The 12,753-nt window shown below is 41.2% G+C and overlaps 1 protein-coding gene across 2 annotated transcripts in view; it reads left to right on the forward strand.

Annotated features, from left to right (window-relative positions):
• The window catches only part of ctdp1 (CTD (carboxy-terminal domain, RNA polymerase II, polypeptide A) phosphatase, subunit 1), a 68,110-nt gene that overhangs the window by 4,121 nt on the left and 51,236 nt on the right, over nucleotides 1–12,753 (forward strand). Inside the window, exons 3-8 of one of the 2 annotated variants that reach the window (XM_034892226.1) lie at nucleotides 15–108; nucleotides 775–903; nucleotides 3,580–3,730; nucleotides 5,751–5,841; nucleotides 7,056–7,222; nucleotides 10,398–11,426. In XM_034892226.1, coding sequence (XP_034748117.1) covers nucleotides 15–108; nucleotides 775–903; nucleotides 3,580–3,730; nucleotides 5,751–5,841; nucleotides 7,056–7,222; nucleotides 10,398–11,426 — 1,661 coding nt within the window. The remainder of the gene's footprint in view (nucleotides 1–14; nucleotides 109–774; nucleotides 904–3,579; nucleotides 3,731–5,750; nucleotides 5,842–7,055; nucleotides 7,223–10,397; nucleotides 11,427–12,753) is intronic. The other variant, XM_034892228.1, reaches the window with a different exon arrangement.

The raw sequence follows: 12,753 nt of genomic DNA on the forward strand, positions 1-12,753 counted from the left end.
CCCCCCCCTCTCAGGCTGCAGAGCACGAATGGGAACCAGCAAACTCCTATCTCCACAGCAACCGTCTCCATGGTGCACAGTGTCCCTGAACTGATGGTCAGCTCCGAGGTGAGTCATATGATGGAGATGCAGGGAATGCTGAGCAAGTAGGGCAGATATACTTCATATTCATGCTATTATACTATTATTGTGTGTGCATTCCTATGGGAAGCACTGTGGCCCCCCTCCTTGCCACACTTTATATCTTCAAATGAAACAAATGTTCAACATTTGAAGAATTTTGGGGTGGAAAATCTTGTTAAGCTATTTTTGAAGACACAACCCTCTGCAGAAACATATGATAATTCCATATTTATGAATAATAATAGTCTGTTCAGGTCTAGGTTTCCATAGACCACCAGTTTAGACTGCAGTGGATATGTAATCATACACTGTTAGGGCATACATGCAGCTCAAAAACAACAAAAGCTTAAAAGAATCTTAGCATTTAAGCTCAAAACTACATGCAAAATTCTGGTAATACACACTTGTTAACACAATTCTACATTATTAAGTGGTGCTGGCTCGGGATATTCCATGTAGCGGGTGATTTTTATTTTTTGTAAAAGTTTTTTCCAAAGTTATTTGATATTTCTAATGTGGACATTTTAAGTGCTTATTTTGAAAGCCCATTTTTTGTCATTAAAAAAACTAAAAACGGGTCAAATTTGACTCAAGGACAACATGTGGGTTAATTTTATTTAATTAAATCATATTCCCCCCCCCCCCTAACAGCAAGCCGAACAACTAGGCAGAGAAGACCAGCAGAGACTCCACCGGAACAGAAAGCTGGTCCTGATGGTGGACCTGGACCAAACGCTGATCCACACCACTGAACAGCACTGCCAGCGTATGTCCAATAAGGTATTATACCATCATATCTAGGCCTGTAACAATTATTACATAATTGTCTAATTTTCAATTCCTTTGAATAATCGCGGTTGCTTCAGTAAAACACAATGAATTGCTAACATTAGCTAAGGTTTTAAAGGGTAACTGCTATTTTTTTCAACCTGGACCCTATGTTCCTATGTTTTTTTTGTCTAAGTGACTGATGGGAACAACAATCTGAGACATTGGTCCAGTATTAAGCGAGATCGTTGCAGTCAGCAGAGTTAACAGGTCAATTCTCCAGCTTATATTTAGCTTCACAAAAGGGCTTGTTTTGCCGCTGACAGACCCGGATTAATATTCTAAGTGTCTGACAACCTTATGGAAAGGATCCCTTCAGAGATAGATCTTCAAAACCTCTTTGTGACCTTTCTGTTTAACCAGAAACAGGTCTGAAGTTGCTAGCACTAAAGCTGCCTGAGTCAATTTAAAAAAGCAATACTTTTAGCGTGTCTAGAGCCAACGTATTTTCACATGTAAATCAGTAAACTGTGTGTTCATTTCAACCAAAACTAGAGTTGTGATGGTTGGAAAAGTGGAAAGACGACCTAAAAAGTTTTTTTTTTTATAGTTTTATTTAGTTTCTTTCGACTTTGAATGAAGTGTATTTTACAATGCTAAAATGACCGTTTATTTTATGGAGTCTGGTGTGTTTAGTAAACGTGATTTTGCAGATGTTTTTATATTTACAAAAAGGGTCGTACTGATTAACAGAAAGGTTGAAATCCTTTGAAATCCTTTCCATAATGTTGTCAGACACGTAAAATATTAATCTGAGTCTGTCAGGGCCAAAACAAGCTTATACTAAAATAATAACTGGACAATTGTCCTATTAACTCACACCTTAGCTTGTCTAACAACAGGTGAGAGAGCAGATATATATATAAATATATATATATATATTTTAGTGGGGGAGAACAAGTATTTGATACACTGCCAATTTTGCAGGTTTTCCTACTTCCAAAGCATGTAGAGTGCTGTAATTTTTTATCATAGGTACACTTCAACTGTGAGAGACGGAATCTAAAACAAAAATCCAGAAAATAACATTGTAGGATTTTAAAATAATTAATTTGCATTTTATTGCACGACAAGTATTTGATCTCCTACCAACCACTAAGAATTCCGGCTCTCACAGACCTGTTAGTTTTACTTTTAAGAAGCCCTCCTGTTCGCCACTCACTACCTGTATTAACTGCAATTCTTTGAACCCGTTACTTGTATAAAAGACACCTGTCCGCACACTCACTCAAACAGACTCCAACCTCTACACAATGGCCAAGACCAGAGAGCTGTGTAAGGACGTCAGGGATAACATTGTAGACCTGCACAAGGCAGGGATGGGCTACAGGACAATAGGCTAGCAGCTCGGTGAGAAGGCAACAACTGTTGGAGCAATTATTAGAAAATGGAAGAAGTTCAAGATGACGGTCAGTCTCCCTTGGAATGGGGCTCCATTAAACCATTAGCAACAACGCACCACGCCGTCATGGATTAAAAGGTCCCCCTTCTCAAGGGCCAGCGCATGTCCAGGCCCGTCTGAAGGCTGCCAATGTCCATCTGGTTGATCCAGAGACGGAATGTGGGGGCCATGTATTGCAGGATCTTGGCCAACAACCTCCTTCCCTCAGTAAGAGGACTGAAGTTGGTTCTGGGCTGGGTCTTCCAACATGACAGTGACCTGAAACACACAGCCAGGGCAACTCAGGAGTGGCTCTGTAAGAAGCATATCAAGGTCCTGGAGGGGCCTAGCCAGTCTCCAGACCCGAACCCAATAGTACATCTTTGGAGGGAGCTGAAAGTCCGTATTGCCCAGCGACAGCCCCTAAACCTGAAGAATGTGGAGAAGGTCTGGTGACCTGCAGACCTGGTGAAAACTACAGGAAACGCATGAGCTCTGGAATTGCAAACAAAGGTTTCTGTACCAAATATTAAGTTCTGCTTTCTCATGTTTCAAATACTTATGTCATGCAATAAAATGCAAATGAATTACTTAAAAATCCTACAATGTGATTTTCTAGATTTTTGTTTTAGAGTACAGAACTCTACATGCTTTATAAGTAGGAAAACCTGCCAAATCAGCATTGTATCAAATACTTGTTCTCCCTGCTGTATATATCACTTTAAGCATGTAATAAGACTTTTTTTTTTCTTTTGAAACAGAGCCCCCGCTCACACATTAGCAAAGTAAAAAAAACAAAACAGAGTCGCTGTGAAAGTCTTGTTTTTTCCGCATATTTAAACGTGTACCATGCTGCTTCTCTCTCTGTGCCAGACGACTTTTCACTCCGGTTTGGAGTGGCCGTTTGGGACAACTATAAATACTTTGGTTTCCGCTCTAACATAATAGGGAGGACAGGAATGGTTTATCCGAAGTAGTTTCTTGAGCTAGATCAAAGAGCTGTCAATCATTTGTAATGAGGCGTTGACATCGTTGCACCGGCAGTTTTTAGTACGTGCTGTAATTTGCACAATTTTGAGTAAAGGTCACTCCCCGTTTAATTTCATGAAGGTACTTTGCATTGACATTTTTCTGCCTTTTATCATTGACTTACTTAGTCAAAATCCTCCTGAGAACAGATGCTGAGACCTAAATCTGTGCATTTACCTCATTGTATCAGAGTTAAGACTCTTTGTAATTTCCACCAGGGCATTTTCCACTTCCAGCTTGGGCGAGGAGAGCCTATGCTCCACACACGACTGCGCCCACACTGCAAGGCTTTCCTGGAGAAAATCGCCAAACTCTATGAGTTGCATGTCTTCACCTTCGGGAGCCGCCTTTACGCGCACACCATCGCTGGTAAGGGACTCATTCCCTAACATTGTACAGCGCTTTTTCACACATTATAATTGCTGACTACTGTACACAAATCCACACGGTTTCACTGATACAAAATATGATGCTTCTACTTGTACTGCAAGGTTGTGTCCATAAGAGGGAGGTGTCTGCTCATGTGTTCCAGATGCTGTTATAATGGCTCACTGTATCTCTGTGTGCCATTTGCAAGCAGTGGGGCTGTTACAAATTGTCAAATGCAAGCTAAGCCAGTTAAAGTATTGCATGACGACTTTGGATGGGCACTTCTGCAGGTACACTAGACAGCCCTTCCAGTTTTGGCTGGTAGCGGTCTGTGTTGGTGTTGCCTTCTTTTGTAGGTGAAAATATTGCAGTAACGACGTAATGCCGGGTTATATTGAAGTGTAGGTACTTTGTTTATATGCTGTATTTTGGTATTCTGGGTGCAATCTTTCATTATACTGTATTTAATAGAGGCAGCCTTGGTACAGTATTATTCTGCCTCAATATGATAAATGTTTAAGGAATTTTGAATTGGATTTTACTACTGGTCCTGATGCAGGGAGGTCTGCTTGTTGCTATTGACAGCTTCTGTTGTGTCCTTAAAGGGAGACTCTGTGCTGTCTTGTTCAGCCAGGCTAGGTCAAAGGAACCCTAGCCAAGGTTTAAACCATGGTTTAAATATGGTCTGATACCATATTTTGCGTCCCAATACCAATTCTGATACCTGAACCTGCAAATCGGCCGATACGAGTCCCGATCCCATACCAGAGTGCAATTCATCTTTTCATGTGTTAACAGCGGTATACTTAGGGTTGGGCATCATTTGGATTTTAACAATTCTGATTCAAATTTCTGGTTCTTATTGATTCCAATTTTTGCGTCTTTGAGGTGTAATGGGTCACATGCTTATTTCACAAATAAGATAAACGTTTTGTTTATGATTCAGTAGTGGTTTGTAGTCGTCCAGGGCTTTTTTTAGTGTAAAATAAAGCCACTCTCAAGCGCTGCTTACTGCGCTCCACGGCTACGTCACAGAAAGCTGCGTATGTATGTAAACCCAAACTTACGCGTGTTAAATTTGGAAGAATTGATCGGATTTGAAACCAAAATCCTCCAAACGATTCCAATAAAGAAACAATTCTACTAGAATCGTAATTTTTGAAAAGATTCCAAGTAGGAATCGGTTCTCAAAGCCAAAGAAGGTATACTACTATCCCTGTATGGACGTGATATTTCTTGTTTTTTATTTTTAAAATATTTTTTTGGGTATTGCTAGGCCTTTATTTGACAGGACAGCTGAAGACATGAAAGGGGGGGAAGAGAGGGGGAATGACCTGCAGCAAAGGGCCGCAGGTTGGAGTCAAACTAGGGCCTCCTGGGTCGAGGAGTAAACCTTTATATATATATATATATATATGGGCGTCCACTCTACCAACGGAGCTATCCGGGCGCCCGTGATATGATTTCTATCTTTGTTGTACTGCCTGTCTCAGGTTACAAACTCATACAATGAACGGTACAGAACTTTCTTTTATTATCCAGTTTGACAGTCAGTAATAATGGAAAAAGAACATAAATAAACTACTTTAACATCGATTTTCTTCAAGGCTTTATTACATGGTATTGGATCGCTGCATTCACTCCAGTACTTCCCGATACCAGCGTTTCAGGTGGTATCGGAGGCGATACTGGTATCAGAATATCTCTTATATCAATCTGTGCATAGTAAGAAAGGCAAAGAAACGCTTGCTACTGGGGAAAAAGGTAGTGACAAGGTTCAGATAAGAGAAGGGCCTATTTTCTTTGCAAGAGAATAGTTTTGTTAATGTTTCCTAGAAATGGTGTGGAAATGAAATGACATACTTTGTTCCAAGTGCTGTATCATTCTGTGTCTTTTCAGTACAAGTGAACTGCCTACTGCGACCTCGCAGAAGAAGTTTCTGATTTCATTCTATAGATACCGCTTAATTGGCATTTTTTTCTTTGCTTCATGTCTCCATCTTTTTTTTTTTTTTTTAAGGCTTTCTGGATCCTGAAAAGAAGCTTTTCTCTCACCGGATCCTTTCCAGAGATGAATGCATCGACCCTTTCTCCAAGACGGGGAATCTTAGGTAAGAATTGCCTTGTGCTACCCTGCACCCATCCACTCCCTAGACATTATTTAACCCTGCTTTGGTTTAAAGCAAAACTGGAGTTTTTTGTATTGATAAAACCATGGTATGTCTCATTTGGGGTTTCTTACAAGGTATTGATGGCATCGTGTTAAATTAAATTAATGGATTTAAGCCTACGATCCACGCTGCCCATTGACAGCAGTGAGTTCATCCAAATTGTTTCTTAGCTTCTGCAACCATTTGTATCATGAACAATCTGTCTATATGTCTATATATTCAGTGACTGTAGACGAGCACAACGAGTAAAGATCAATTATTCTCTCTGGAAACTCGCCAGCCCTGGGTTGCATTTAAAATTATTGTAAATTACCCTTTTCCCACCTGGTGCTTGTTTTTGTCGTTTAACAGCAATTTACTGGTAAAATAAGTTATTGTTATAAGTTATTGTCATCACATTATTAATCATTTCGTTTTGACCATATGGCCATAGCAAAAAAACGAGCCGTTCTTTAAGTCGCCAACTGTAGTTTTGTGCTCCTTTTTTTTGAATTTATATTTTATACAGTACATTACAAATAGGGCTGGGCCATATATCAATGTTGTATCAATATCGTGATATAAGACTAGATATTGTCTTACATTTCGGAAATATGGTAATATGGCATAAATGGTTCTTTACCTGGTTTTACAGGCGGCATTACAGTAAAGTGATGTCCTTTTCTGAACTTACCAGACTGTTCTTGCTGTTCTATTATTTAAATAATTTCTGAAGAATATTTATCATCAATCCATTGTGTAAATAACATTTTGTCAAAGCACCAATAGTAAACCATGCAATATCGTCGCAATATCCGCATCGAGGTATTAGGTTAAGAATATTGTGGTATTTAATTTTTCTCTATATTACCCAGTCCTTATTACAAATATATATATATATATATATATATATATATATATATATATATATATATATATATATATATATATATATATATATATATATATATATATATATAATATTTTGGTTCTGGCACCGTTTTAGCACCGGTATCAGAAAAAACCCAAACGATACCTAACCCTAATATGGACTGATTGCAAAACACAATCAGTCACAAGATGATTACTATTGTCAAGAGAGATACATGCCAGCCTCACAGTCTTTATCTGGGGAAAAAAAAAGTTTTTCTAGTGTATTGTGGTTTTCCTGACAGGAATCTTTTCCCCTGTGGTGACTCCATGGTCTCCATTATCGACGACCGAGAGGATGTGTGGAAGTTTGCACCCAATCTCATCACTGTGAAGAAATACATCTACTTCCAGGGCACAGGGGACATCAACGCGCCCCCTGGATCACGGGAAGCTCAGATGGCAAAGAAAGGTACAGTGCCCACACGGGTCATGTTGGTATTTTTCAACCAGGACCCTATTTCCCCATCTATCGGTGTCTTAAGTGACTAATGTGAACAAAAGTCTGTGCAATTGGTCCAGTGTTGAGTGCGACCGCTGTAACCGGCAGCACTCTTGCTTTATACACAACCAATTTCCAAGATTGTCGTTCCCATCAGTCACTTGGACACAAAAATGTAGGAAAATAGGATCCAGGGTTGTAAAAAAAAAAGTTAACCTTTGATAACTTGACACATTCGTTGAAAGACCCTGTAATGAAAAAAATTAGCTGGCAGTTTATGCAACACTGAGGTTCAAATGGACAATCATGCCCTGTCCAGTAAACGGTTTCCAGTGCTGTGCACGTTCCCCTGTGAGAGGCACTTTCAGCTGTTGGCAAGCAAGTCAGTCCAGTGGCTTCACTGCTCTCTGGCTGCTCTTCGGGGTTCATAGTGCTAATGATAAATGCTACACAGTCCATAGAAGCACATCTTTCTCTGCACTGTCTCACTGACACTGAGCTCTGACACCAGGCAAATTGCAATAGGACCAATTCTGGTGCAAACTGGAAAAAGTCAATGCAATTTATTTGGCTATGCATCAATGTTTTTTAATGTTTCTTTTTTTTTTATATACTATGTCGCTGACAGCGACTACATCACATCCATTTGCAGCAAACCAGACCAGCAGAAAATCCATTTTATAGCTTGGAAATCCAGACCCAAATCCGACAGGATTAAGGGTCTGGCATTGAGTAATGAAAGTCCCCCATCTCGAGGGGCGGCACCAAGCGTGCATTTGAAAACCTCACCGCAAGCAATTGGATAACACAAGGACCAATCACAACAACACACAGGGGGACGTATCCAGAGTCCCGTACACTTAGCGGAGCGGAGCTAACTGCTAGATTAAATTGTCGCCATCTGTTTAGCTCCCTCTAGCCCCGCCTATATCAGATACACCGATGTGATTGGTGCAGCTCGGCTACAAGGGCATAGGTAATGAGCAGCGTCACTCGATGCCAGAGTGACTCGCTGAGCAAATACTTCCAGGGCAGTTATGTACTTCTTTACAAATGAAATAAATGACTGACTGACTGACTGACAGACCCAAACAGTGAATGCTCATCAACTGCCTTCATGTTCAGCCAGCGTCCTGAGTTTATATGATGAGCCTAGAACCCTCTATCCACCAACCTCATCATTATTCAAAGGCACCCGTCAATAAACAATGATAGACTGTCCTACAGGGGTCTAATACTTTCACCCCGATACCGATATGTCCCTCTGCAATGAGCTCCTATAGGGAATCCTCTCAAAGACAAAGTGTTATTTTCTTCATTATCATAGCAGGAAACAAGCTGTTTGGAGCCAGCCAGCGTGTCTCCTTGGGGACTTTTGTCGGACCCCATCATTAACACCCACTCTCAAGCTGTCACATCAATTAGTGATAACTCGTGGTTGTACTTAGCCCATGTTACAACAGCTGCCAGGCTCAGCAATGGGCCTTTTTATTGTTGCTACATTGTGGAAAGAACAGAGTTTGCCCAAATTTGGTCCAATGCAAATACAACCCCCCCCCCACCCCCCCCACACACACACACACACACACACACACACACACACACACACACACACACACACACACAAATTCTCATTGACAAATAGTTTAAGTAGACATGTTCTAGTAATCTCCATTACATGGATGCCAACATACAGGCATGAATGATTTAACTAAATCAGCAATTGTCTTTTTTAAATGTAGTATTTTTTTAAATACTATTTAGAGTTGCACTTGTATTTTTGCATTTTGAAATAAAGATACTGGTTCATTTATTTATAACATGGAGTTCTAAAAGTAATAAAAAACATATGCCTTTTTAAATGAACTGATTTTGTTGTCTGCAGGTGAAGCATCATTAAACAACATATTACATAGGCACATTCTTAAACGGCATTATTATTATTTTTTCATTTTGTGGGGACAGTGGTAAAGCACAAGAGACTGTAGCACAATATTGACATACATCGTGAGTACATTTGGCTTGTTATCATCCTCAGCTAACGCCATCTGGATCATTATGAGATGTGAAATATGATATCACACCCACTGTATCAATGACTGTCCTGTCACTCTTAATATTCAGATGCGGCTAACAATGGAAGTCTAAAGTTCTTTGTTTTTGAGGATGTATTAAACAAAGTTTTGCGCGGATCTGATTTGTTGCACTCGTACTTTCTGAAGGCTGGTGTCCACTGGCCCGTGCCTGCTCTCCGTGCTCTGCTCCCTCAGACTATTTAGCTGCCCTCTCCTCTGCATCCGGCCCAGTGGTTCCAAGTGACACAGTACACTCCACTTAATACCGCTGATGGAAGTTGGCCAGAGTTTACAGTACATTTGTCCTTGTCAAACAAAAGAGGAGAGGATACTTTTCCTCCAAAAAACATCATTCTTCTTCGTATTTGTCAAGATTGACTTTCTCTGTATCATTTCTCAGCATCACTGAGAAATTTGAGAGCAAAACTTGAGAATTTTATTTTCACGCGCAAATAGTCACTTGCACTGGAATGACCAAGAGGACTTGGATTTCCATTAGAGGAAGATTCTACACCAAGAGTTGATGCCAACGCGGGCAGCTCTTCCCAGACTGGGCAGTCCCCTGGAGATTAGATGATTAGACTAGATTGCACTTGTGTGAAATGTTAGAAAGGTTGTTACTAAGAGGTTTATGATCACAGGATCACAGACCTTCCAGAATGCATACATGCTAAGTACAGGGTGAAAAGGCCATAACTATAACTGCAAAAATCCATTATGAAATAAAAGCGGACTTTTGAAAAAAAAAAAAAATCATTGTGAACTTAATAGAAGTCATATAAATGTCTTAGTATGAAAACGAAAAGGATAAAACAATATTTTATAATCAGTTGGGTTAATAAGTTCTTTTGTTTCTTCACAAATTAATGCTTGCCATGTGATTAATTATGTCTTTATTATGTTACTTATCCAATAATAAACACTTTGGAGCTCCTTGGATGGGAAAATCTGATGTAAATTGGCCTGGTTGGCGCCAGCATCCTTTCATCTTTGGCCCTGGTCTTACTGTCACCTATTGATTCTGATGCGTGGTTCCCTGAACGCTGCGTAATTGCTTTGTCTTCGTCCAGCAGGAGGCCCGTCCAGTCGGCCGGCAGAGAGCACCGAACCAGGAGGAACACTCGGCGCCGATGAGCAAAATAACGGCCTCAGTAAAAGGCCCAAAGACCAGAACCCTTCTGGAATTGAAGAGACCACAACATCTCAGTCGTCTCAGGAAGTACCGACAAATGAACGGACACATCCCGCAGGGGTTGTGGAGGATGAATCGGGACGAGGCGAAGGAAAGTCCGAAGCTCAGGTGGGAGACAGAACAAATGCTAAGGAAGATGATAGCAGCAGGACACTGGTGACAAATGAGGCGCAGGACAGTTGCAACTCATCGGCGCCGAGCCATGGGTCCAATAACTTGGACTTTGACCTTTCCAGTGACAGTGACAATGACTCCATCACAGAAAAGCCCCCCTCATCCGTAAGTGATAGCGAGGCCAAGTCTTGCCAGGCAAAGAAGTCCGGTCAGGAAGGAGTCACGCAAGAGGCAGGGGACGGGGCAGGGGAAGGGGACGTTAAAGGCGGGAGTGAAGCAGAAACCAGTTTGGACCCAGCGGAACCTTCAGGAGTTCTTCTCCCAGACCCCGAGCTGGGAAATGGCTGTTCAGATAGGAGAGAGCCAGAAACCGAGTCTCAGAACAGTGAACAGTCCGGGGTGACCATGGGCGAGGAGCTGCTGGACCAGAGCATGGAGGACGAGGAGGACGAGGAGGAGGAAGAAGAAGCCGATATTGACCAGGACGATCACCTGATCTACCTGGAGGAAGTGCTGGAAAGGATCCACGCCGAGTACTACGCACGATACGCGGCCTATCTGAGGAAGGAGACCTCGGAAACACCGGACATTCGCAAGATCGCCCCGGAGCTGAAAAGCAAGACACTGGAGGGCACGACGATAGTGTTCAGTGGCCTGTACCCGACCAACTACCCCATGGAGAGAACCCGTGAGTTCTACCATGCCAAAGCACTTGGGGCCAAGATTAGCAAGAATCTGGTTCTTAGCTCCCAAGATCCCAGTCGGACAACGCATCTCATCGCAGCTAGAACTGGTATGTAGAAATGTGTATACGCTGTTCAACAAGCATACTATAGTAGCATTATCGGTGGCAAATTTTACAATTAACTGATCTTTCCAAACTTTTCACTGTATAATTTTCCAATAATAAATGTCAGATTAAACCCAAGTCCTTTTTAGAGCCAGGATGGTACTGGATTTGGAGGATTGATATTTAGAACTACCTCAAAACTACTTTAAGTACTTTTTGGGGGGGGGGGGGGGGGCGCCTGGGTAGCTCATTTGGTAGAGTGTGCCCCCCATGTACAGAGACTCAGTCCTTGCATAGTGACCACCGTTTTGATTCTGACCTGCCGCCCTTTGCTGCATGTCATCCCCCCCCCCCCCCTCCCACCCTTTCGTGTCTAAACTTTCCTCTCAAATAAAAGCATGAAATCAAAGAAATAATCTTGAAAAAAAACTACCCATCTTTTCTTTTTTTAATTTTACTGAATATAGTTGTGGTATTTTTTTCAAATAGCCATGTGCTCGAACCTTCCTTAATTGGTGCCATTCACGCTTTACTAATCAGGCTAGAATTCAAGGGAGGTCATGCAAGGCTTGTTGAAATGCCGGCTGTGCTTACTGGCATTATGGCAGCTTTGTGTGTCCGAGATAATTGAGATTGAATCCACTGCATCACGATGACTGTATCTCAAAGTCAGCCATTCCATTGTGAAGGGCTCTGGTTAACATACTGTCTAAGTACAGGGTGTACGGGCACACCACTAGGGCGTACCACTATTGAGGTGAGGTCTTGGTTCAGTTCCTGGCGAAGCAGCATCGCCAGGTGTGTTTGTATATGCAGGAACCGAACACATAGCTCTGGGCCTGGTGAACAGGGAGGCTGATATCAACAAGATCAAATTCTAAGTAATTATACGTATGCATTGTTTCCTTTGAATCCCTCGTGAGGAGGTAGTGCAGGAATAGCAGACTCCGCCACGCTCCTTTTATTGAGATATAATTACAGAATGTAATAATTGTATAAATATTGCACAACCAAATGCAATTTGGTTTTATGAAAATCTTAAATTATTAAAAATTGTAGCTCATTTTTTTAATGCTGATAATTAGTAGGGGAGTCACGATTCCCCAAATTTGGGATTCAATTATATTTTTGAGTCTAAGGTCACTGTTTGATTTGATTCTCTATTTTGACATTTATTTCTTTTTTAGACTTATATGCAATAAAATATCTGACCTTTGTTTACAGTTAGGGCTGGGGCAGTTATTGCATCACTGCAATACAGTGGGTACGGAAAGTATTCAGACCCCTTTAAATTTTTCACTCTTTGTTTCATTGCAGCCATTTTCCAAAA

Source organism: Etheostoma cragini, chromosome 14 (assembly GCF_013103735.1).
Source record: "Etheostoma cragini isolate CJK2018 chromosome 14, CSU_Ecrag_1.0, whole genome shotgun sequence".
NCBI classification, from domain to species: Eukaryota; Metazoa; Chordata; class Actinopteri; order Perciformes; family Percidae; genus Etheostoma; species Etheostoma cragini.